Source organism: Eumetopias jubatus, unplaced genomic scaffold, assembly GCF_037043125.1.
Source record: "Eumetopias jubatus isolate StellerSeaLion01/CBP00866 unplaced genomic scaffold, mEumJub1_p1.0 scaffold_6, whole genome shotgun sequence".
In the NCBI taxonomy this organism is placed as follows: domain Eukaryota; kingdom Metazoa; phylum Chordata; class Mammalia; order Carnivora; family Otariidae; genus Eumetopias; species Eumetopias jubatus.
Genome location: NW_028274812.1, coordinates 103,202,122 through 103,229,225, shown reverse-complemented (window position 1 = coordinate 103,229,225; position 27,104 = coordinate 103,202,122). Strand labels below are relative to the sequence as shown.

At 39.6% G+C, this 27,104-nt stretch overlaps 1 protein-coding gene and 1 non-coding gene across 2 annotated transcripts; one reads left to right on the top strand and one right to left on the bottom strand.

Annotated features, from left to right (window-relative positions):
- The first annotated feature begins 673 nt into the window (after positions 1-673).
- Positions 674-27,073, top strand: OPN5 (opsin 5). The gene is made up of 6 exons (XM_028097509.1): positions 674-803; positions 4,687-4,806; positions 8,426-8,596; positions 12,159-12,493; positions 23,607-23,848; positions 27,010-27,073. The coding sequence occupies exons 1-6, from the start codon at positions 674-676 to the stop codon at positions 27,071-27,073; spliced, it is 1,062 nt and encodes a 353-aa protein (XP_027953310.1).
- LOC114204688 (U6 spliceosomal RNA) lies at positions 22,430-22,536 on the bottom strand. Its single transcript, XR_003608216.1, has one exon. It is a non-coding gene; the product is annotated as a U6 spliceosomal RNA (small nuclear RNA).
- Positions 27,074-27,104: the final 31 nt, after the last annotated feature.

Sequence of the window (27,104 nt, the reverse complement as noted above, 5' to 3'; positions counted from 1 at the left end):
ATTTCACTTAGTGAAGATCTATGTTCCTTTGTATTCAATGCTCTAGTAACTAATGACTCTATTTCTTCTTTGGAAAACCTCTAACACTCACGGAACATATAACCAATAGAGGTGCTCTTCTGGGCAATTTGGGTAATTAAAAATATATCATACTCTGGCAAATTAGAAAACATTTTATATATTTATAATATATTTTAAATATTGATGGAATGCCTTCCCTCTCTCCCCCTTTACATATAGATGTATAGATGTAGAGATCTATATAGACATCAGATGTAATGTACACTCCCTATAAATATCTTCTCTTAGCTTAGCCCTTTATAAAACTTGCTAAGCAACAGTAAAATGGATGGGGTTTGGCCTTCAGTATTTTATTCACCCAAGGGAGGGGTAAAATGACATAAGAGAGTAGCATGATAAAGAAACGACATAACGTAGGCTTGGATACTCAATGTGCACACTGAATAGCTGGATACTGACATATTTGGGTCTTTGAAGAAGAGTGTTAAAATACTCACCAGTTATTAATTAGGGAATCAAGCATGACCCCAGAAACTTGCATTTTCATTTTAAAAGAGGGGGGCATGGTTATGAGCTGGTTCAAGTTGGCTTATTTGGGTCTGTTGCCATCTCTACTGATTTGCTTTCCAGACTCCTGTCCCTTGAGCACAGCATGGCGCTAAACCACACTGCCCTGCCCCAGGATGAGCACCTGCCACACTACCTTCAAGAAGGGGACCCCTTTGCTTCCAAACTTTCCTGGGAAGCGGATCTAGTGGCTGGCTTTTACTTAACAATAATTGGTAAGTTTCCTTTATTTTTCTGTATAAAGACTGCATCTAGAAAATTCAGAGGCTGATATATTGATTTTGCTCAAGGATTCACAAACTGACACAGATATTTTGACTGGAGGTGGAGAGTGGGAGGAAGGTAGAAGATGGGGGCCGCATTGTGGGGTTCAGTGAATGTTTCATAGAAATGACTCGGTTATCTGTATTATTTCCTCGATAGTTCAAGAAGTTTTACAACGAAATCATCTATCTTGAGACTATTTTGGTTGCTTTAGGACTAGGTTTGTCTTCTGAATAACAAAATTAATGATAATGATATCTTATTTAAATAGAATGCTTTTACTTAAAAAAATGCTTTTGATATAATCATAAGATGATAGGCTCAGAACGGACCTTAGAAATCACCTAGTTCAGCCTCCTCTTGTCACAAATGAGGAAACAGTCCCCGGGCTGTGGTCACAATGGACACACTAAGTTTGCTGCACCTAAAGTAGAGTTGCTCTATGATGGCATCACTAAGTGAGTTTGGTGAGAGTTGAAAAAATGTATTGGTAATAAAATGGGAGTCAGCCCAGGGTCAAAAAGTTTGTGCATCATCCAAAACACGGTGCACCTGCTTCCAGACTATGCTATCCAATGCCGTGGCCCACGTGTGGCTGCTGAGCACTTGAACAGTGACTTGTCCAAAAGATGTGCTGTAGTGTGAATATACGCGAGACACTGGAGACTTAGCACTAGCGAAAATGATGTGAAACAGTTCATGACTAATTAAAACAATTTGACTACACGTCAAACCCATAACATTTTGCCTGTACAAGGTTAGATACTTTGTTTAATGTGGCTACCAGAAAAAAATTGAAATACATATGGCTCACATTTCTGGTTTACATTGTATTTCTATTGGACAGCATTAGTCTAGGCAATTAGAATTCGACCACAAAACTTCTTAAATTTAAAACTGTTGTTTTAAATTTGGGTCACCAGTGCACAGGTGGGTTATGTCTTTAGGTGTGTCTGCCTTTAATCTTTTCAGATTTGGGTCAAGCTTTCTCTCTCTCCCTCTCTCCCTCTCTTTCTTTCTCCTTTTCTCTCTCCCTCCTTCCCTCTCTCTCATCTATTTATTATGGGCTAAGAATTTCGTTTAACCTCCTGAAATTAGCAAAAATCATTAGAAAAGTCTGGCGACACCTCTATGGTCAGTGCTTGAGGCAAAAGGAATTGGTGAGATTGAATCAGAAATTCCACTGCAAAGGGATTCCCTGGGTCCTTGGCTTTATGATTAGCAATTACCACACTCATTTAAATTCTGTTTCTTATAAATGGACCCTCATGTCCTTCCAAACACAAGTATATATTGAGTGCTCCTTCCATGCCACTGTTTAAGTTTCTGGGAATACAACAGTGAACGAAATGGGCAAGGTCTCTTTGTGCACAGGGACTACCTGGTAGTAAAACCCACAATACATTTTCATTTAACATAAGTACTTTCAATTATCAGAAAAGGCGGAAAAATTGACATCTTAAAAATTGAATTTGTCTCAATCAATTGCAAGAATTGAGTTAAAAAATAGCACTCCAGATAAACAAAAGAGGGAGAGGGATCACAGTCCATTCCCCACCCTGGTATGGAAGATCTCAGGAAGAGAGGCAATGAGGCTGGGTGGGTGGGGGAATCAGGAAAATTTCTCCCTTGTTGTATGGGGGGATGGAAGGAAAATACACAGTCAGACTCAAATGGGCATGCTGAGGTGAAGCTAGAAAAATAGGTCCAAAAAGAGTCCCCAAACAAAGGGAACATCAGGTGACTCAGGGAGCTAGGGGTGGAGCCAAAGACATGTTCCAGAACAGTCATTCAGGATGAGGCCAGGGTCATTTGGAGGGATCTGGACTCATCTAGACCCAGTCTTGGACTTGGTGCTATGTCTGGTTTTTACCCCTCCTAGGATAGGTATGGGGATATGCCCAGATATCTTTTTAAGGGACCAGAGTGAAATGATGTTCTCAGTGAGTTTTGTTAAGTCCTGGAAGTCTTAGGGAAAACTGGAAGATGAAAAGATAAATCTGAATTTGGAATAGAGGAGAAATAAATTAGAGACCCATTTCCACCCTTCAACTCTTTTATTATAGATACTTGGTTTATTAACAGTCTATATATGAGATTTCATCATTTTGTATTCCTAGAAAGATTCAGGATTTTGATAATCAAAAAATGTCCCTCCCCACCCCCACCCCTGCCTTTAGCCTTTAGCTTCTTAATCTTGTTTTCCTTAACTATCATCAAAAATGTTTGCATTCTCTTGATAATCCCCTATGGATAAGATTGCCTATAGGAATCATCTACATGCAGCTCATAGAGAGTTGACTATTTTTTGATACTGCTTTGGGCACTGGGTAAAGCCTTATGAAACACTAGTAAAGATAATTTAAGAAAGGAAAAATAAGAAAACCAATATTCTCAAAAGAAGTAGAAAGACAAAGGGTGTTTAAAGGAGCTTTGTGTATCAACTGCATATGTATGCTTATTGTTTTTAATCTTCTTGGATACAAAGTAGAAAGCATTTGTTTAAAATTCTTTAAGCCATATTACTTTCAATGCATATTAATTTCCCAGTGTGCCTTGCTAGCTGGTTTCCTTTAATGAGCTGTAGGTTTCATTTTAGTTGGTTTGCTCTAGAACTCCATAATCTCGTCTATTTTTCCTCTTCTGTCTTAAGAAAGCTAAAGAGGTTTTAACAGACCATTAGGCAGCTCTGACTCCAGGGATTCATAATTTCCTAAGAGCACAATGCAGTTCGTTCCTGGTGGTTTCATACCATCAGCTGAAACACACATTTCTTTCCTTGCCCCCAAAATGAATTGTGGTGGAGAAGTAGAAATTAAAATAGAAAAATCTGGGTTTCTCCTGTTAATACTCTCCTTATTCCTTACTACTAAAGGCAGCTGTACCAGATTCTCATTTATACACAGCTACACTATGAAGCAAGAATTCCTGAAGAAATCTACTCTACATGTTAAGCTATGGAAGTAGGTGTATTCTTTTCTTAAATAAAGTCAGTAGGGATTGGGTCTTTTTGGATTTAAACTGGGTTTGTAAGAACTTTTGAACAGTATCATTGTAATGCCAAAGCCAACTAGTCATTAATAAAAGGATATAAAAAAGTGGGAACACATTTATACCATTTTTGGCAGGTTGGTGGGTTGAGGGTCACATTCTCTCCCTTTGGTGGGAGGGGAGAGCTCATATTATCCACTGTCACCTACTTCCCCTTAATACCTAGTCCAGAAGTAGCTGCAGACACCCAGCGTCCATGTGTCCTCAGGAGGCAAAAAGTCCTGGGATGTGTCTCCTGGAGATGACCCTTTCCTTGCAGGGGGTTATGCCAGCCCACTCTGGCCTCTGCCTCTCCTGAATGCTGGTGCTCCCTCAGCAGTCCACAGTGATAGTGAAAGCACCTCGTCTGGTTGGGGTCACTTCAGCTTCAGAATTTACCAAGAGCCAAGGGGTTAACCCTACTTCTTAGAGGGAGGGAGTTCTATAGAGCCAATAATCGGTAAAAATGGCGGAGGAAATACTCCATGCTGGGGGCCAGTACAAGAACTGACCATGGGGATTCCCACCCCCTCCTGAACTTCACTGGGAAGTTAGCAGTTCCTTTTTCTGGGTAAGTTCAGCCTTATAATCCCTGACTCCTATCCCTTTGGAGGCAACCCATCCCTCACCTGTCACTCGCAACTCATGCTTTTTACTTCATCTTCTTAATTGAGATTTTTATTTAGAGTCCTCTCACTACCCTCTAAATCTATGGTGTCCATTTTTGAAATTGAGAAGTGTTTCATATCTGAGTGAACTCCAAATCCTAGTGCTGACAATGGGAATTTATATTTTTCCTTGTAGGGATTCTGTCCACATTTGGAAACGGGTATGTCCTTTATATGTCTTCTAGACGAAAGAAGAAGCTGAGACCTGCGGAAATAATGACTATCAATTTAGCAATCTGTGATCTGGGCATTTCAGGTAACACAACCGTTTCTTCTTTGGGGGTTTGAGCTGTGCCCCATTCTAAAGTCCTCACTGGCTCAGAGATCACCCCTCCCCCACCTCCTCCTTTACCTCCTCCCTTCACCAATCATCTTTACAGAGGTTGTGGTAAGTCAAAGGAGTGTCGTCAGGCTAAAGAGCTCATCCATTTAACATTTGTTGAGTCCTTTCTGTGTGCTGAGCACGTTAGATGCTAAGGAGACAATTTGGAATGATGCATGATACCTTGTAATGTTACACCTCAAAGTGTACTGGCTAAATGATTGAGAAGACAGAAACTTACAGATCGCTGTGTTGAGCTCCTTTACACCCCTGCCACCCATACGGGACTCTGTTAAAATAAACACCAAGGGGCTCGGTTTTGAAGCTTAAATGATGGGCAAAGACAGTCTGAGAGGTGAGTATAGGAAGACGGGAGAGCTGACCTGCTGGTACATTGAAGTGTGGCTTCGGGACTGATTGCAAGCATAGGAAGCCTCCAGGTCAGTCGTTCTCAGAATTGGATGCACAAAAAAGCCACTTGGGAAACTTAAAAAACACAAAACAAAACAACAACAGAAAAGCAAAAAACTTCACAGCTGGGTTTTATACCCAGAAATTTCTATTGAATTGGTTGAGAATGTTACCTGGGCATCATGATATTTAAAGTTGGTATTATCAGGTAAGTTAATATGAGGTCAAAATTGGAAACCACTGGATTATTTCTTGCTTCTTTGGCTTCTCTGATAACCCAGACAAGGAGGAATTGGAATAAAATTTCTCTTTAACTGTAATTAAGTTTTATAAATATAAATGATTTTGGATAAGTAGCCTCCCTTTGCTTTCATCTATAAAGTCCCAGGATTGCCTAGATACACTCAAACGTACCTTTGGATCCCAAATTCTGCTGTTTGGAGTATGGTCTTAAGTTACTAGAACTGGGGAAATTGAGTGTGGACAGCACACAGCAACTCCTCTTTCCACTGGAAACCTTTTAGCAGTTCCCCATCTAAACGTCCTTTTTAAAATGTTTTCTGATATTTGTTTCTCCCTTCATAAGTGGATTTTTCTGCTGCTGCCAATCTCCAAAAACAAGGCTCAGTAAGTAAGCCTTTCCCTATAGAGTCACTGTTTATCACTAGCAGATGTGTTGCTCTTGAGAGTCTGCATGGTGTTTGTTACTTGGGAAGGCTTTACTCAGTATGGACAGGCTTAAATATCATGAGCTCTTGTCAGAAGTGCACATGCACATTAAGAGAAGCATATTGTGTCAGGCCTCCTGGGATGAAAACAGCTGAAAAGAACCCCAGGCAATTTGCAAGGTTGCACAATGGCTGCAATTTTAGTAATAGCCACACGATGGCAGTGTCGCAACATGAATGATAGCTTTCCCCGGCCTCCTCTCCTGAGTGCAGACGGCTCTCTCCCTGGTACTGAACGTAAAATGCTCGAATAAAACCTACCATTTCATCCACATCCTTCACCAGCGAATAATACCAGGTTCATATTTAAGGCTGAATTAGGCTAAGCTTGAATAAAAATGTCCTTAAGTGGTCTGATAACACTGAAAATGCTTTCCACCAAACAAATCTGCTCTAGAATTGCACAAACCACCTCATTACTCTGCCTGTGTCTTCAGAGTAATTCAGCAAGAAAGCATTTTCTTCCATGTGATAGCTTTTGCGGATGAACCCAGATCATTTTTCAACTTTGAGTATCTCAAATACATTTTATACTCCAATAAACCTTAAACATTTTTGTTTGTTTTATTTTTTTCCTTGGTCAACTATATTCCATTATAAGCACCTTGAAGTGTATAGTAGAGACCAGGTGTATTTCATCTATATAACTAATATTTGTGGTTACATACCGGTGGCTCTCAATTGTGTATCTGTATTAGAATCACCTGGGGAGCCAAAAAAAGTATATTGAAATATATTGATGCCTGAGCTTGCTCCAGATAAATTAAATCAGACTTTCTGGAGGTGAGAGTCCTGGAAATTGATATTTAAAGTAAAATAAAACCAAGCAAAACAAAGCAGGACAAAACAGCTCCTCCAGTGATTTTAGTGTGCAGCCAGGTTCAGAACTATTAAGTGAAGAAGAGAGACAGATTCTAGATGACGTTACAAAGGTTTACCAAAGGCTCCACTCCAGAAGGAAGCTGAAAATAGTCCCAGCCACAATGGACACTAATTTCACTCCATCCAAGTCACTTTCACTTGTCTCTTGATGCTTTTAGCACCCACCCAGCTGACACTTAGCTCAAGCTTTGAGTTCGTGTCTCCTCTGCTTAGAATATTTCCCCTCTAGACATTTACTTGTGATCTCTACCAGTGATTTAGACATCTCCCTAAATGTCACATTCTCAGAGAGGTCTTCCCTGATCCCTTTATATAAAACAACAATTTCTATCTATCTCCTTTTGCTTCATTTTTCTTCTCAGCGCTAATGACTAACATTCCATCATATCAGATCTTATATTACAAATTATGTATTTCTCTTATCTGCCCTCCCTACTATTAAATACATTTGTCAGTCTTGACCTCCACTTTGTCCCCTATCACCTTGCTGTGATTGTTACATAAGAGGCACTGAGTAATTAGATAATGAATAAGAAACAGTTCTTTTACACTCAGTTTCCTCACTGACAGACGGGCTAGACCACTGGGATTAGGAAGCCCTAATGGGGGGGTGCACAGTCCAGCAAGATGGAGTGTGAAATTAGCTACCTAGACAACCAGACAAACTAGAGGAGATGTGTGTCTGACTTACAGATGGCATTTAAGAAATATGTGTTAACTGACTACACTAACAGGAACTTGGGTGTACCTCTGTCTACTGAAGAAGGGACACACCTGGGGGCAGGGCTGGCACCTGTGAGTATCAGTTACTCGGTTTTCCTAATGTGATAAGTTTAGGGAACCTTATGATAGATAGATAGATGGATAGATAGATAGATTGATAGATAGATAGATAGATGATAGATCACATATAGGTCGTGGAGAGCTTCTTCAGCACGTTCCCTTCCGAGAAGGCGAAGATTGAATACAATAGCTGATTACAAAGGGTGCAAGGTGTAAATTACAGTAGAACAATGCTTTCTAGAAAGTAAAAAACACAAAAACACTAACAGAGGCTGAGGAATAGTTTATTTTTTATAATTTATTACTTATTTTTATTTTTTTGCAATTTAATATTTTTAAATTTAAATTCAATTAATTGACATATAATGTATTATTGGTTTCAGAGGTAGAGGCCAGTGATTCATCAGTCTTTTGTAACACCCAGTGCTCATCATATCACATGCCTTCCTTAATGTCCATCACCCTGTTACTGCATCCCCCCACCTCCCTTCCCTCCAGCAACCCTTAGTTTGTTTCCTATGATTAAGAGCCTCTGTGGTTTGTCTCCCTTTCTGATTTTGTCTTATTTTATTGTTTTGAGGAATAGTTTAAATCCCGGAAGTCTGGGTCTGGTTGCAAACAGACTGAACCTAACATTAACTAAAATAGCTATCTCTTGTCTGAATAGAATATAACTCAAGAGTGAGTTGAGGCAGGTGGATAACTTTAACTGGAGGGCATTTCCCTTGACAAATTGCTTGGCGCTCTAGTTGTAGGCAAACCGTTCACGATCATCTCTTGCTTCTGTCACCGCTGGGTGTTTGGCTGGATTGGCTGCCGCTGGTATGGATGGGCTGGATTTTTCTTTGGCTGTGGAAGTCTCATCACCATGACTGCTGTCAGCCTGGATCGATATCTGAAAATCTGCTATTTATCGTATGGTAAGTATGAAGGCTTCTCATTCCCTGATAGTCAAAACTAGTGGATTGTCAGACTGTAAATATTGTACCGATAGGTAATGAACAAAGATTACTAATAACCTAAGAGACTAAGAGTATCTCTATTTAGAGCCTATTTTGTTCTAACATAAGTTTAAAGATTTGAACCTGTGTCAATGTAGATTTCTTTTAATGCCACTTTTATAGGAATGTCTGGTGTTTGGCTACAGTGCTTTTGGCAAACATCATTTCCTTGTATAATCTGTGTAAGCTTCTACCGTGTTTTGCCATGCAAACAAAGAAATAAAATGCATTGAAAGGATGTTAGGTCCGAGATGTTTTAGCTGGTTCCCCTCATGGTAAGTGTAATTATAAGATGTTTCTGATCCTCCTTTAGGCCTCAGGGTCCCTGTGATTTCAGAGATGGGGAATTCCAAAAAGTCCAGATCCAAGTTAGAAAGCTGTGCAGCTGTGTGGCAAGAAAGGACACACGCAGAAATATCACTCAACACTCTTTTTGTGGTATTGTAGGTAGGAAGATGAGTGACTAGAAGCATTGATGAGGGTAGAGCCAGGTATGAAAAAGTTTTCAGAGGCTCAAGATTTTTTTTTTTAATAATGAGACCATTCAACATGTTAAAAATAAATTTTTATTACTTTTGCTTCTTGGGGTTCTGGGAACTTATTGAATCCCAAAGAGAAGCATTTGGGCCCTTCCGTTTAATACTGAGAACCAGGTGCAACCAGGGAATAGTATTGGCTTCCTCTGGAGAAAGCTGCTCTGTTTATTAATCTGTCAATCAGAACAGTTGTGACCATGGAGACGGAGGATGGTCTGGAGCCTGAGGTGGGAAGGATCAAGTTGACTTGATACTCTCAATGTGGTAGAATTTTCCTTTACATTTTAAAGCATTTTTTAAAAAGATTCCATTTATTTATTTGAGAGAGAGAGCGAGAGACAGAGTACGAGCAGGGGGAGGGAAAGAGGGAGAGAGAGAAGCAGACCTTCCATTGAGCAGGAAGCCAAACTCGGGGCTCGATCCCAGGACCCTGGGATCATGACCGGAGCCGAAGACCGATGCTTAACCGGTTGACTGAGCCACCCAGGTGCCCCTTTTCCTTTATATTTTAAAAGTTTATAGTCCCAGACTCCAAGGGAACCATGCAGGGGAGGGTAAGGTCATGGACCATCATCTTCACGAACTAGCAATCATTTTTTTTTTAAATTTGCATCTCTTTTTCTAAACAGCTTAACCCTTCCAATAGAAATAACTTAAATCAGAATTTCCAATAACATAAAAATATTCAATTATGTATATTCTGGATGACTTCAGAGTCCTATACTTTCTAGAAACTTAGTTTTGGTTGTATCAAGCAGAGTATAAGTATACTTACAGATTTTATAGATGAGAAGGCAGAATTTCAACTTCCTGGGGATATATGAGGAATACCTTGATTTCTCTGCTTTTTAAATATTTCCTTGAATTTAGGCTTGGTATCCATTAAAGAGATGATACTGCCCACCCCCAGCATCACTGCAGGGCATCACTCCATATGGGAACTGTATATATTTTTCCAGCTTCTTTTAAGATTGAACCTCAATAGAATGGTTTCACCATTTGATTTAACTCATGATTAAACCCTCTACACAATGTCTTAAAATGTTGGAATTAGAAGACCGCTTGGGAACATGGAGACCTTTCTCCCATTAATGTGATAAACTGTTTTAAGGCATCCCTGACAGACAGCCACTTGGCCTCTTCTTGAATAATCCCAGTGACCAGTGACGGGGAGCTTACTACTGCACAAGGCAGCCCATTCTCTGATTGGTCTGCTCTCATTGTTACAATGTTATTCCTTATATTGAGACAAAACTGCCTCCCAGTAACCTCCACCCATTGGTCCTAGTTCTGACTTCTGGAGCAACACAGAACCAATCTACTAATCTACTCCCTCCTGTACTTGACAGCCTTTCACCATACTCGAATGTAAGTATACAACACCTCGCCAAGTAACCCTAACCATAAATGCTTATACGTATGCGTATGCACATTCCCCTAAATATATGTGATTATCCGTGCCAATGTTTTATCCATTACAATGGATAATCAGGAGCTGACATATATTGTGGCTACATGATTGTTACCTCACTCTGGTTGGGCTTGAGAAATTTGAATTTTATGATACAAAATGCCATGTATTTGAAGAAAAAAAGAGACAACAGAGTATAGATGCAATCTATATTTCTTGTTAGCCCTGAGACAAACACAGGAGTAAAAATTTGTGTTAATGTAGTAGTCCTTTGTAGTTTGCAAATCAGGCCTTGCATTATTTCATCGAACCCTTATCAAAACCTGTAAGCAATGTATTCTTATTTCCTCCATTTTACTGCTAAGAACATGGGCATCTAGAAAGGGCACACGAAGAGGGTCAAACACTAGAACAAGAAGAATTAGGCCCTACTGACTTCCCAAACTGCATACGGCTCTGAGCAGAAGCAGGCCTTGAGTCTGTGTTGAAGAGATCATTTGGCTTTGGTTGACTGTGTTCTGATATTTCTTCTCTGCTACTCCAAAACCAAGGCAGTAAGGATTTACTTCTCTGGCCCTTTCTCTTTGAGGTGATGAGTGGTGTGTGGAGGTAATTTCACGAGGAGGCTGCAGCACTAGATCAGGCTGCCCTGTCTTTGGTGGTTATGGTAAACTGCGGAAAGGGATCACTAGTGCTCTATGGCTTTTCTTAGATGACTACACCAGTTCTTCTTGGAGATCTCTTTTGGTCAATGGAAACTAGTTCTGAAAAACCTAGAGCTCATTTTTTGTTTTCCTGAAAGTGTTTTCACAGAATTACTTTTGCAGAACATGATGCAACCTACCTAGATTCTCTACCCTTCTTGCTATGGCTGTGTGAGCATGACTGCTGGGTTTGTCACGTTTGAAGATTCAAAACCTGCTCCCATGAAGCAGGGTCAGCTACTTTACCGTCTCAGCACGCAGTCATGGTTGTGGCCCACCGACCCCCACTGATGAGCGCTTAGGAAGATGAATGAATGAGATAAGAGACGTGAAAGCTTTTATGGAGAAGGGTATTGAAAGGCACTAGCAATGTATTCTCACTTTCCCCAAAGGAGTCTACCTTGGATGAACCATTAATACATGCTTTTGGGGGCTTGGTCCTTCTATTCTACCAGCTGGCCCCGTATTGGATAGGATCTCAAAGGTCATTCTGGATGCTTTCTTAAGATCCTTCCTTCATTGTCTTTGGCATCCTCTCATCTTCCTACTGTCCCCTTTCCTCAGCTTTTATCACTTACCCCTCCTGAGGCTCCTGCGTGCCTGTGGAAACCTTCCCTGTGAAAGCACTTCTGATTTTATTCGCTTGGAAAAAGGCCCACGCTCTGGAACTTTTCTCCCTTCACTCCACTCTCCCTCAAAATTCAGTTATCTGACCACTTCTCCCAGAATCCAATGGAATAACTCTTTGGATGTGGAATTTGACATATCGAGGGGAGGTATTTGGGTGTAGGGCAGATTACATCCTGGTAATGCTTTTCTTCTACCTCCAGGGGTTTGGCTGAAAAGAAAGCACGCCTACATCTGCCTGGCAGTCATCTGGGCTTATGCTTCCTTCTGGACCACCATGCCCTTGGTAGGTCTGGGAGACTACGCTCCTGAGCCCTTCGGAACCTCGTGCACGCTGGACTGGTGGCTGGCCCAGGCCTCCATGGGTGGCCAGATTTTCATCCTGAACATCCTCTTCTTCTGCCTCTTACTCCCAACGGCTGTGATCGTGTTCTCCTATGTGAAGATCATTGCCAAGGTTAAGTCCTCCTCTAAAGAAGTAGCTCATTTCGACAGTCGGATACATAGCAGCCATGTGCTGGAAATGAAACTGACCAAGGTAACCATAGTAATAATTTACAGAGGGGTTTTCTAATCAATTAAAATGTCATAGGGCAAAGAGGACAGGGAATGTTGGGGTCTGGGAGAATTTTAGAATCTCTATTCTTTATGTACTTTTGAAATGTGCTATTATTTATCTAAACCTTTGTAGTATTTCTTTTCCCTGTTTCTGTCTCTGTCTCTCTCATTTACACACACACCCACACACCCACCCACACACACACACACACACACTTCTAATATTTACTAAATTTGTACCGTGGCTCTACTTGGAGCTTATTCTCTCTATTGAATAAGATATTCTTGGTTCTCAAAAATTATTTAAGTCATAATAATAATAACTTTTATGCATCATAAAATACCTCACAGTATTTATACTGTTTTGTATCGACTTTGGTGGGCATGATTAGGGACATTCTGCCACCTCACATTATTTACAGAGTAAGAGCTTACCGCATCTACTATCCTATAGGAAATTTATCTTAATACAAGAGCAGTTTCTGCAGGGTCACGTCCCTTGGTAAATGCTAGTTTCAGAGCTGATGGCTCCTTAGATACGGTAATGTGAGGAAAGAAACACACAATTTGAGAATAGACTAGGGTTCTTATTCCATCACCAACACTTGCCAAGTTTGTGATCCAGAGCTAGATACTGAACTTCTTTGAATCGCTATTTTCTCACTTGTGCAACAGGAATAGTAATATCTCCTCGGATTGTGCTGGAGATTTGATGAGATAAAACATGTTATTCTGTCATTTGGTGCATAGAAGGTGTTAAGGAAACTGTAGTTCCTTCATTCTCTTGTAACTTTTAGGAATTCTGGGAAAGTATAAGGCAATGGTCTTCCCACTTTTGTCCTGTCTTACCCTTATATTGAACAAAATATTTTCCAGCATATACCTCAATATAAATGACATGCAGCTAATACCATCACACTGTATATTAACATTATTATGCCCTAATTTCTATTTTACTTTTAAAGATAAAAAAATAAATGTGGATTGAAGTTCTAACCATTCCTTCTGGTATCAATCAATCATATTATTGATATCCCAACTTCACATGTCCTCACAGCCTAATTTGGAGACCACTTGTCTCAGACCTATAGTAACATTTCCCTTCAGACCTGTGCTCACTTGTAGTAAGTCAGGGCCTTTGTTCTGGTAATATTCCTCTTTTCACATTACAGATGTTTTGAGATGGTACAAGGATATCTTGATCGTACAGTGTGAGCTAGAGAGTCTTAATGGTTCCAGTTGACCTTTACTTCCTAAACTCCATATGCTGAGTAAAAGAAAGCTCCAAGGAAGTTTTCATTACTCTAAATCTATACTCATAATCTAATAATAGAGCAGTTCTACCTGGACAAAAATACAAGATCAGGAATCATAATATGCTTTTTATCTTATCACTGCCTGTAAAATAGAAAAAAATATTTCCATAAAATTCAAGGTCATGATTTAAGTTCATTTCCAGCTCTCCTTTTAGCTCTTAAAAGTGACTTTTAAAAAAAATATTAATCCAAATAAATGAATCCAAGTTAAATTTGGATTATGTTTAATCCAAACCTTACTCAGAACCAAGTACTGTTTTAAGAACAAGGTGAATGCAACAATAATAAAAATTTTCCTTCTCAATACTTTATGGAAGTATGTTCAAGGAAATGATGTGATGTCCATCACACTGGTAGATCAGTTTGAGTTTACCTTGTGGTCCTGCAGTTTGGCATACCAGAAAGCTGCTGAGATGTCATATGACTTCCTCTCTCTTCTTGCTACCCTCCAATGGTGTTGGCCTCAAGACATTTTGATGGTCTTGATTAGCGAGTCCAGATCCTCATTCCTGTGAGGTCCTTCTCCAGTTTCTCTGAGTGTGTTATTCATCATATGCTCTCCTTTTAGTTGAGTTGCCTAACTCAACCCACAGCTAGCTTTTATAAATACCCTAGCATCTGGTTCTTTGTGTATTCTGGATGGTGGGCAATTTGTTTAGTGAGTGATTCTGAAGCTCATTATGCGTGCAAGGTGAAACTTGGCACACACCATTTAATTTGGTTTGTGCTTATCAGTCTTCTTGACCTGGACTGGACTGTATAGATCAAATAACCAGGCTCACCCAGCCCAAAGAGATGTTAAATGAAAAGCATAGGCATCCATATGTATGATTTTATTTTTTACATATCTTCTTCTGACATATACTAAATGACATTATATTATATATAATGTCTATATGGCATAATATATGTTATATATTATACAATATATCTGTACCTCTTTTGTATATATAAAACTTATATTAAAATAACCTGAATATAAAATGCTTCTAATTATTAACACTTACGCAAAAAACAAATCAAAATTCAACGCACATTGATAAACACAACTTTCCTATTTTGGTATCTTCTCTGCTAAATTTAAAATGTTTTCAATTACCATTTAATTTCTTGATTTTTTTTTCTACTGAGTAAAAATAAGTAAAAACAACCTCACACTGGACCTTTTCATAGTCTTAGGAAGCTTTCTCTCCATTCAACTACCTCTCAGGATTGGTGGTTTGCTTATTCACTTGGTGCTTCTGATCTTTTAGAAGAGCCTTGTCTAAAAGCTTATTACTTAAAGTCCACCTTCTTGGATTCTGGGATCAAAATCATTTACTTTTCTGGGTACTCTAATGATTTCCGGCTGGGTTATTATGTGGGCCTGCATTTTGCCAGTCTGGTCTTATCCACCTGAAAATTGACATCCCACCTCTCTGCTTTGTAGTTTCTCTTGAATTAATTTTTTAAGAATGATAGTTTTGCTAGACTTTTGTACCAGGCTGAAACTTGACAGATTGCCAATAGAGGTATGCAAAAAAAGCCCAAGAAATAAAAACAAACAAGCAAACAAAAACTCTCTTTATATTTCTATGACTCTGTATCATCTCATTTTCATTTGCCTGCATATGACTTTGTAAAACAAACTTAATATTAAACAATCAAGATAAATTCAGTTGAACTGGGGGGTGTTCCTTGTCTTCCCAGGGCTATATATAAATTCTAGGGAGGCTTTTATAATTCCATGGTGTCAGGGGTGGGGGCTCCTGGTCTAATTGTTGTCAGTTATTGCCTCTGGTATTGCTGAGATATTTAAGTTTCTTTCTGGTCTCAATCATCAGTTGTCATGGGTCACTTTACATCCTTTTTGTTCCAACTGGAAGCCCTCTTCAAGTTCATCAGCAATTCCAGCTACTTCCCTGTCCTTTGACTGCAATTCATCATGTGCATGTTGTGAGCTTGGCTGGGACCCTGCGAAGCAAGGCACAAGTTTTGGCTCTGAGATCCTCAGATGCGTTAAGGGTCTCTTGCTCCCCCAACACCATCCTTGGCCCCTTGTGCTCAGCTCTGTGGAGTAGCATCAGGACAGTTTCTCAAGGGCAGTTACCGGCTCCTCTGAGGTCCTCCCTCACCTTCGAGCTGTAGACCCTTACCCACTCTTGGGTGGGAAACTTGTAATCATGTGCATCCCTCTAAAATTGTTCCCATTTAGTAAGATTAATGCCTCTGGTCTTTCAAGTTTCTGGCTGTGGGTACTCAGCGTCATTTTTTGTATACTCAAAACCCCTTTCTCTCAAGTATTTTCTCTCCTGTAAGATTTAAATTTCTATTTTAAAACTCATAAGCTGAGAAATGAATGGTTTACTTCTTTGGTTATTTCTGCTTGAAAAAATCTTCACACAATGCAGTGAACACTCTTGCTTCTGCTTTAATAAGGAGGGGTGGTGGAGTCCCAGGAAGAAAATGCCAGAAGCATAGACTAATTTTCCCAAATATTATTATGCTGTATGGATTAGTACTTAATACTTATTCATTTAGCACAGATAGATTATCTATGAGTTCCAGGTCTATAAGTAGTGTCTAGATCCTCTGGGCATCTAGATTTCTCCTAATTTCCTTTATTTCCACCAGAAAGCCTTCTTGATCACCGCTGGCTAGTTTAAGTCCCTCTGCAATAAGACATCAGAGCACTTGACACATTCACTTTATTGAGACACATGCTTGTCCTTCTTTACAAGTAGTAGGTAGGTGAGCTCAAGTGTTACACATCCTGTTTGCTACTGAGCCTCACTGTCTGGTTCCTACTAGATGCTTAATCAAGATTGCTATAATGAATACATAATTGAATAAATTAAGTTCATCTAATTACCTTGATGAGTGTTAAGTGGTCCCTTGATCCCTGGCTTGAGTTCCTCTGTCCCTTTTATAACTGACAGGCATTTTATTTTGCTTTGTTATTTTACATTGATCGTGAAGTCTTTTTAAAAATTATAAATGTAAATCTCTGCTTTTCTCACATGATTCCTCTTTTTGATTGCTCATCCAGTTTATTTATCATTGAAGGTTCATATTCAGAGAACCGCCTGGGAGGACTCTAAGGGCAGTTTGTGGGAAAGCTGAACCGCATTGCTTTTTTATTTTTTAAACTAATTAATTCATTTCCTCTGGTTCCTCATAAGTGTTCTTAGCTTAATTGTCACTTCCCAGAAAAGCATTCCCCAAATTGAATTCAGATCTTCCTATTACCATGGGGCAATGCTGTCTTTACATATTCTTCTTAGAGCAGGTCATAATTTATAATTAATTTATAATTACATACTTATTTTTGTGATTATTGCCCAATGTCTGGCTTTAGCATTAGTCAGTAAGGCTTGTGGAGTGACAACCATATCATTTTGTTCATTTTGTGTCCCTAGGACATAGCACAATGTCTCAAACATGATACATTAAACATTATAATATAATGTGATATAAATAATATAATATATAATTAATTATATTATATTAATATAAGTTAAATATAAATACATGTATATAAATAAATACATATAAAATATATATTTGTTGAAGGAAAGAATTTCAAGTTGGGGTCAATCCCAGTTTTGCCACGAGCCCACTGGGAGTCTCACATAGCTGACATTTGTTATTTATTTCAGCTGCCAGTGGCTGAACCCATGTCTGGGTTTGGAATTTCTGTGTTGAGGAATTTCCAACATTTTGAGTCTTGGGTTGTGGAGGGGAGGAGCCACATGTCTAAGCAAAGGCTGACTCCTAATTTAAAAGATACAGAAGATTAACATAACATAAAAAAAAAAAGATACAGAAGGACCAGTCATTGACTTTCCAAGGTTCCTCTGCAGATGGAGTATGACTATGACCCTAGGCTCCAGCCAGTCTGTCTCAGGGGCCAGTGATACCAGCAGAGAGGCAGGGAGATGTCTCCCCCGGGCATGGCTGCAGCAGTAGCAGCGCTGCATTAGAGCTGGTTCGGGCCATCAGTTTGGGTGTCATTTCTGTCGGCTCGGTGTTCCCAATGATGCTCTGTCCTAACCAACCCATTCCTTTTCTTGTCCCACTTGGCCGAAGTTCATTTCTTGGACCCAGAATCTTGACAGATTCACCTTGGACAAACCACTTCTCCTTGCTGGGCCTTGGTTTTCTCATCTGTGAAAGGAGGTGGGGCAGGGGAACTAAATGCTGTCTAAGTTACCTTCTAAAACTCTCAGTTGTATAAAAATCGCTAGATTGGTTGGATTGACAGCAATAGCTCTTACTGCTAAAACCACCTGGTCTCTCCACCTGAGTACATTTCCCCACCAAGTAGCACTTTCCATACCCTAAGGGCTTGGTTCATCTATAATGAACAGTGAAGTCTCCCTTGTTCTGTTGAGCCAGATACTTAGAGATTTGTATTTCCTGTTCTTAAAGCCAGCCGCTGCCTCATTGGGGAATGCTCTGTTCAGTTTTAGACCCAAACCCTGCAACACAGATGTACAGAGTGACACAAACTAATTTACATCCTCTCCTTTCAATCACAGCTTTTGCTTGTTTATAGAAGAGTGGTATTTTAAGATTTGAGAAAATTGCAGTGGGGAAGTGCAGACCCCTCCCTTTTCTAGGTCTTTTTTTTTTTCAAGTATAAATTAATATTTTCTACTTGGCTCACCCCCAGGGCTCACATAATGGTAGAAACAGCAAAGCTCTCAGAATTCTTTTTTTTCTAAGTGCATGATGAAGGGTCTGGGACAGTTGGCCTTAGTTGTCATTCTATTGATAAAATGGAAGGAAGAAACTCAAATTAGATATGCTTAGAGTTGTCGAATGACTTTATTTCTTCCAAGATGGTGTGAAAGCTAAATATCACCCTTATTTTTATACATACCAGGAACTGAGGGCCAACGAAAGTAGGTCACGGTTGCTAAGTTGACCCTTTCCTCTTTGCCATTGGTAGTGTCACTCAACAGCAGGCTGCCTGCATATGGCGGGAGGTGGCCTCCTAACTGGCCTTTACTCTTGCATTACCATCCTTTCATCTCTCTCTCTCTCTCTTTTATTTTTTTGATTAGTTGGGAGCAAATCCATGTGCTTGCCAGCTAGACTCAAGATAGGAAAACCAAATCTTACTATCCATATGTTCTGGTCAATTGTACACTCCCCTGCCATTTACTCAATGCACACATGTAGTGATCTTGCTTCTTGTGACCTGGTCTCACCCCAGCCACTGCAATATCCTTGATTTCATTAGTCTAGCTGGTTCTGCGATGTGGTCAATCTTGTTATTGGTAGGGAATTTGTTCCATCTTTCTGGCTCTCCTTGTAAACTTCACTTCTACATCAATTCCATGTCCTCTTCTCACCCATTTCATTATTCAAGGTAGCACACAGCATCAAACGTTGGCTGAAGCCCTACTCGTATCTGAGCAAAGGAGCCTGGTGCAAGGAACTGAAATGCCAGCTCTTAGAGAATCAGGTGTTCTGTCTCACTCACACTGGTCATTGGAGTTGAACCACAGTTGGAATCCAAACCCGAGTATCTCTAACCATGATGTTTGCACTATTGCACGGAGAGAGGGCAGGACTTTGCTTCTTGGAAATCATATCTGCTGGAATGGTTCAGATGAATTGGGCCCAAAGACAGAGCCTTATATAATTTGGAGAATTTACTTTCAATCCCATTGTTCTATTACTGCTTTAATTGATCAATTGATCAATTATGGACAATATAGCCTATGTGACACTTAATGCCAGCTTGAACTGTAGCTGGAACGTACAGATATCCTTTAGTCCTCTGCAGCAAGATATATTTAAAGTGAACTGGGTTGCAGATGTGTGATTCCTTTGTAGAAGCCAAGCAAATATTCTGTGAATTTCTTCCCACAAAATTTGCCTAATTTAAGAACTGAAGTTTTACTGTTTTTCCAGTAAACCAAAAGGCAGTGACACAAGTGAATAAATTAAAAAATAAACAACTTAGAAAAAAGCTGACAGGTACAGATGTCTGTGCTAGAACTGGTTTAAGGATATTTGGAATAGAAATTTTGGAAAATGAAAATTGGGACACACTCAGAAATGAGGAAATAACAGACTGATGAAAGATTAAACATGTTCCACTTTGAGTAGAAAACACTGGGAAAATGAGTGTAACATGCAAGTTTTGTAACTTTTATGGAGTTTATCTTAAAATGCCTTTAATATTTAATGTTTTAATGTTTTGTGGAGTATATTTTAACAGGAGAAGATCGTAAAAAATAAATGGGTCTCATGTTGACTTGGTATTCACTTCAAATACAAAAAGTAATATTCTGCAGTGCTTTCAGATCTAGGCTTTTATCCTTCTTTCTGCTCTAAACTTGATTTCTAGTCATTCAATTTAAGGCACTTAGTTTTATCCTGATCAGAAAAACCACAACGATTCATTCGCTATGTGTTTAAAAACCACAGCATGGTTAATTCTCTGATGTCCTTTTAAAAAGGATAACATAATGCAAATGTTTGAAGTCCTTTCTCTCCCCATTGTACACTCTCATAAAAGGAGAAAATACATAAAATGTAGAAAATATTATGGACTAAGTGCTAATCTATTTTTTGTCAATGACTTTGGCAGCAACACAGAAAACAGCTTTTGAGATACTGTGAAATCATCAGATGAGTCACCAAAGAGAAAGGATGGAGCTATGTTAAGTTCCCAGACATCTGCTAAAGCAAGTTTTATTTATCAGTTATTGTTTATTTGGGGATTTAGAAAAAAGACCCTCACTTTGAGCCTTGAGGCATCCATTCCATTTACAAACAAAAGTCTCATAGACCAAATGAAATGCAATTTCTCCTGGGTAACCCTCTGTAGACAGGTGGGAAAAAAGCAAGCAAGCAAGCAAGCAAGCGAGAGGGAGGAGTGCATGTGTGATCTGGGTCTGGTTGATAACTGTTAAGCACAGGTAAGAATTTTGGCTCAGGACCTTAAAGTAAGGCTGCAGGACCCTGACACAGGGCATCAGGACTCGAAGGAGGTGTGGGTTCACTTCATTCATCTCTTTGAGATTTAGACTCTATTTGTAAAATGGAGTGAAATGGATATAACTGAGGTGTGTCTCAGCTGCAGTTAATATTTAGAGATGAGCCTTGAGTTTCTTAGGTGGAATTTTATAACCTGAGACACATGGTGGATTTTCCAGGCTTCTAGTTGACACAGCCCACAAATGTGGGGTTCTCAGGATAAACACCCTACTGACAGGCTGTTCCGCAGGTCAAATAGGGCTATGGATCATTCCCTGCATACAATAGTTCTGTTCTCATGGAAGCATATTGAAATGCACATGCATAGAAATGACTTTGTTATAAAAGAATTTAGCCACTTGGATTTCTAAAAAAAAAAAGCATGCATAAATATTGTTGCTCTGTTATTAATAAAACATTTTGTGTCTCATTCCTCATCCTTGATTCTCTATACTAGCATGTCATGACTCTCACGTTGGGAACACTGCTTTTTTTCCTTCTTAAATAAGAGGATGGGGAAAGAGGATGTGGTGCCTGCCTCAGATAGCTCCATCTTTTCATCTTTCCTGGGTTTTGGGGAACTCAGAGATCAAAGGAAGCTCCCTTTTTCCTACAAATTCCTTATAAAATCATAAAGATGGGTCAGATGATGCTCTTTCTAGTCATGTGCCCATCCCTGTTCTTGCTCTTGTAGCTAGGGGCATGCCTCCTCTGGTCAGGCTTGGGTCATGTGATGCCAGCTCCATACAACAGCCTAGGGGTAGAAGGGATGCTGGCGATGCTAAAGTTTATGAGGAAATGAAAGACGTATAGTAGATTTGCAAAAGCAGATGTCCACTACCCAGAGTGCTAATTTGAATATCGTTTCATTATTTATTTTACAGAAAAACAGTAGGTAATAGTATAAAGATACTTCGAAGTTAGTACACTCTCTCTTAACTGGGACCTGAAATAGCTCATGTTTAAAATAAACACCGGGCGCCTGGGTGGCTCCGTCGTTAAGCGTCTGCCTTTGGCTCAGGTCATGATCCCAGGGTCCTGGGATCGAGTCCCACATCGGGCTCCCTGCTCAGCGGGAAGCCTGCTTCTCCCTCTCCCACTCCCCCTGCTTGTGTTCCTGCTCTCACTGTCTCTCTCTGTCAAATAAATAAGTAAAATCTTTAAAAAAAAATAAAAAAATAAACGCCAAAGCTTGGGCTTCAGTTGCCAGTGTCAGTACTCAAAGGAACAGCACTTTCATTTCTTGTTTAGACTGTTGCCTAAACAAACCTGTTAAAAGTGGAAATTCTATGTGGCCAGGGATTGTGTCTGCTTTGTTCATTGCTTTATCCTTGATACAAAACATATAGGAGATGCTCAATAATGCTTGTTGATTGAATGAATAAACAATGATTTTTCTACCTCCAATTTCTTCCTGTGCCATTTCATTTTACAGGTAAATCTTCCTCAACACGGTTCTCATTAAGTCTCCTGCTCAGAAACCTACTAGGGCTTCAAAGCATATGGAATTAAGGGCAGCCCGGTCATAAGTTACACAAAACCCTGAATACATGGATATTATCTTTCTTTCTAGCCTCATCTTGTATGCCAAAGTAAATTGCTTGCTAGTTTCTCTTTTTTTCCCCCAAAATATGGAGCGCTTTACAAATTTGCATGTCATCCTTGCACAGGGGCCATGCTAATCTTCGCTGTATGATTCCAATTTTCGTGTATGTCCTGCTGAAGCAAGTACTTGCTAGTTTCTATGCAAATCTCACATACCTGTGCCTTTGCTCATGCTGATCTTACTACCATTCCTTTATTTCAACTTGCCAACATGCAAGTTATATGGCATGTCCCTCATGAAACCGTTCTGAATTTGCCCCGTACCATGTAATTTGGTCCTCCTCTGCTGGTACTTAATTCCTATTCTTCCTTGTACTGTAGTTGTTTGTATTCCAGAGGGCTACAGCCAGGCACTAAGGTGTACTGGTGTCCCCAACAGCACTTGGCATTGTGTCTGGCACCAAGCACTTGGTAAAAAGGGGTTGTTGAATTCAAGTGAGATAATTTATAGGGTCAGGTATGTAGTTACAGGGCATTAATTAGGGCTACATTAGTAGAGGGAGTGGGTTGCAGATGGTAAGAAACCAGTGAGGGTATTTAAAACCCTCTTTCTAATTATTCTTTGATCTGGAAGTTAAGAGGCTCCTAAGGTAATTATAATTTTGTGAGAGAGAAAAGTGCTTTCTGGAAAAGTCTTGCTTTATGCCACTGTGTCACACTTGAGAAAATGAGCCAAAAGAAGTAACACTTAACAGAAATCTCTGAAGAAGATTCATATTAAAATTTCCAAAAAGGGCAGAAAAAGATTCAAAATTTCCAAAAAGGGTAGAGGCAAATAAGAGTGATTTAAAATTTCCTCAATGTGAACATGTTTTCCATCTAGTTCCAGATATGATGGAACATATTTTCCATCAATGTGGGTTGAGAAGTCTGGAAATTTCAGGAGCATGGATGTCTTCTTAGCATCATTTCCTACCCAATGTAAAATCTGACAGCTTTTATAGGGTTAAACTTTGGGTCTTTTGGTACATTCAAATTCTGGAGTGAAGAATGGATAGGATGTGGTAAATGGGATAAGTCTTTGTAATAACTGCTTCTGGCTGAACATCTCTGAAGTCCACATAGGAAATGTCTCCTACAGGCAAGGTAAATGGACAAATAATAGACTTTCTTGGGTGTAAATGAGCTACTGCTTCTCCTCCCCCCCATAATTTCCACCAGGTGTCTTGACTCTGTTCTATTGCTTTCCCTCATCAGGTAGCAATGCTGATTTGTGCTGGCTTCCTGATTGCCTGGATTCCTTATGCAGTGGTCTCTGTGTGGTCAGCTTTTGGAAGGCCAGACTCCATCCCCATACAACTCTCTGTGGTGCCAACCCTACTTGCAAAATCAGCAGCAATGTACAACCCCATCATTTACCAGGTCATTGATTACAAATTTGCCTGTTGCCAAACTGGTGGTTTGAAAGCAACTAAGAAGAAATCATTGGAAGACTTCAGGTAAAATTTCAGAAGCCAGAAATGAATGCTACTATTTCAAAATCCCGTGGGGTTCAAGCCACTCTGCTATGCTGTCTTCTTAGGGTTAGAGCTCATCACTTAGGAGTAGTCTAAAGAGGATTTTCTGTTCGTCAAAATTCCTGAAATCAAGTCATCAGATATGTTGGGTTGGATGTCATGGGTAGATAATGAGAAAAGTAATCCCATTTCTGATTGTAGAGCAACTAAGATAGGAAGCTATGTCCATTTGAGCGGCCACTATTTCTCACTCTTCCTTATCTGGGACCAAATCCATTTTACTCCAAGTGTATGGTTCCACATGGCATTGGTCCAAAATTAGTTTCTCTCAACAGAAAAGATTCTCCTGTTTGGGATGTTTCTACCATTAGTTACAAGTATAGGATTTGGGCAGGCAAGGAGAGAAGGGAGGTGACATTTTTACTCTCTGACATGTTCTTTATGTTATTTTCACAAGAGCCCCTATTATATCTTCTCTTTGTCAGATAAGGAAATGGAGGTGCAAGTGAGGTTAAGGTTAAGTGAGCTGCCTGTGCTTACACAACCAGGAAGTAGCAGAGCAGAGATTTAAATTCAGGTCTATTGGGTTTCCAAACAGTCTACACTATTTCTGCTATAAAATGAACAAGTGAGTTTGGGGATCCAGCACCATTTTTCCTAAAGGCTCAGGGTGAGTAAAGAGTTGAGGACGATGTGTGGGCTTTGTGTCCATTCAGGGCCAGTCTTAGCAGTGGAATGTGGATCAGGCACCTGAGAGCATGGTCTGAAGTGAGGGGTGTTGAGAAGGTTCAGGTTCTCTGATTTCTATTACTTCTTACTCACTGGATGTCTAGTTATTTTTTGGTACTATTTTTCTTGATTAAGTAGGAAACAGAAGAGAAAAAAAGGTAGAACTAGCTAGGAGAAGATGTGGGTCTTTATCTTGTTCTTTTACTATGCTTGAGCAAGTGACATATCTTTTGACCTTTAGGTTCCTCACCATGTAGGTATAGGATCAAATGAAAAAAAATAAAATGAAAAGGCACTAAGAAAAAGTAGTATTGTCATTGTTGTTGTGGTACAGGGGAAGAAATACACAATTTGGAGGTAAAAGACGAGTGTTTGGTTGATTTTTCCATATCTTTGGGAAAATGAGCCTAGAATTGAGCTGAGCTGATTGCAACATCCATCTTTTGAAACTGTAAGAATTACACCAAATGCGTGTTTGGAGAGGGCTAGGTAACAAGTGTTAGTGGGTTTTTTCTTTCACATTGTTGGTGGTTAATGCCTTTTCTGTTGAATTGAATAAATTCAAATGCTAAAATGCATCTACTTTGGCAGTAATAACACTTTGCCCTTATCAACTATTAATACTTTATTATGAATGCAGGTTAGAGAGAGTATTTTTAATAGAGCAGTTGTGGGAGAAAATAATGGGCATTTCTTCCTCTGAAAGAGATGATGGGAATTTGATGGGAATGGCTGAAGGCAAATTTCACCTACCTTGTAATTTTGCCTTGGACTGATTCTGTGTTTTGTACATTTGCTTTTAAGTGTGAGCAGCACATAAATATTCAATGCTCAATAATGAAAAGAGAGAAATTTATGAGGAAGGCAGTGACTTGGGGCCACAGACCTTTGGAGAAGCCAGCCAGGCAAGAATCAGTTCAGTTCACCTGCTTCCATTAGCCATTTCTATGAAATACAACAACTGCTTTGCTGGAGGAAGACAAATGCTGTTTTCTTACTCCAGAGTCTCGAAGCTTTCAGTGGAAAAAGCAGGCAGGCGGTAAGTGCTGAAGCAGGAAGGAGTCCTTGGGTTTTCAAGTTTGGAACACTAAAGAAGTGTGATGAGTTGCTGATTTTTGGAAGGCTCTGTTTCAGAGAAGAACTTTCCAAGGAAGCAAAAAACACTTTTTCTGTTTTTTATCTTTGTTATTATTAAGGAGCTAAGAAAGTGGGTAATATTAAGGCTGATAGAATGAGGTGAAGTGGTCTGAAGCTAGTCCAGAGTGGTTAATGCACTACTAGAACAATTCAATCAAATTAAACTAGATTAATTGATATCCTTGTTTTTTCCTCTTCTGAGCTCTGAAATGAATTTGCTTATAATGGGAGACCCTCTTGGGAAATATTCTGAATTCAAATAAAAAAGCTAATGTGTTGAATATGAGATTGTGGAAATAAATTTTGAGTAATTTTTACAGTTCATTAAAAGTTAACTCATTTTTCCCCCCCTAAATTGAGTCCCCTGAGATTTTGGTAAAACCTGATGAACTACAGAAAAAAATATGGTCAAGAGCCCATCTTGAAATGCTATTATTCATCAGATCTGGGTATCCAGATGTAGTCTCCTGTATTTCATAACCAGCGCTTCTCCACTCTGGCTGTGGATTAGAGTCAAGTAGGGAACTTTGAAAAACTGCTGCCTAGACCCCACTTGCAGAGATTTGGCTTCAGTTGGTCTGGATTGGGCCCAGGCTTCATTAGTCTGTTTCATTGGTTCATTCTCCCAGATGGTTCTTGTACCCAGCTGTTGTTGAAAGCCAGTGAACCAGAGCCTGGGAAAGAAAAACATTAGGAGTGCAGCTCATGTAGTCAGAGGCCTCTCCCACCGACCTACACAGAGACCACTGAGTGACAGGGGAACCAGACTTCTGGTGCTAGTCCAATCTTAGATGCAATATAAATGATCAAATGATACTGGGGGTACATAGTGAAGGATCAAGGCATTTTACACTCCTAGTATTTTAGTAAAGATACAGAACAGAAAACAAAGCCCTAAATTCTGGCATTGACATTCTAATAAACCTCTCCTGACTACCTTAGTTTGAATGCTGTCTTTCCAAAGAACACTCTTTGTAGGTAAGTCACAGAGCCAACTGACTGGTAGGTCAATAGGGAGGCAATGAATTTTGTTCTGAGGATGGGAAACTCACTGGGGCATAGGAAATGTGCCATGAATAAGTGGCTTGTTTTTGGAAAGCTCCACTCAAGGGATTTCTTGACTTTGAATGTTTTAAAGTGAATTATTTTCCTTCTCTTCTAATTCAAGTCTTGTGCTCATAATCTTCTTGGTAGACATGCCTGCTATGATATACATACACAATATGTGTATGTGTGTGTATATATGTTAAGTTACGTTTTCCTTCTCCTGTGTTTAGGCTGCACACTGTAACCACAGTCAGGAAGTCTTCTGCTGTGCTGGAAATCCATCAAGAGGTATGAAGATGGACACAGCATCACTCATGGACATAAT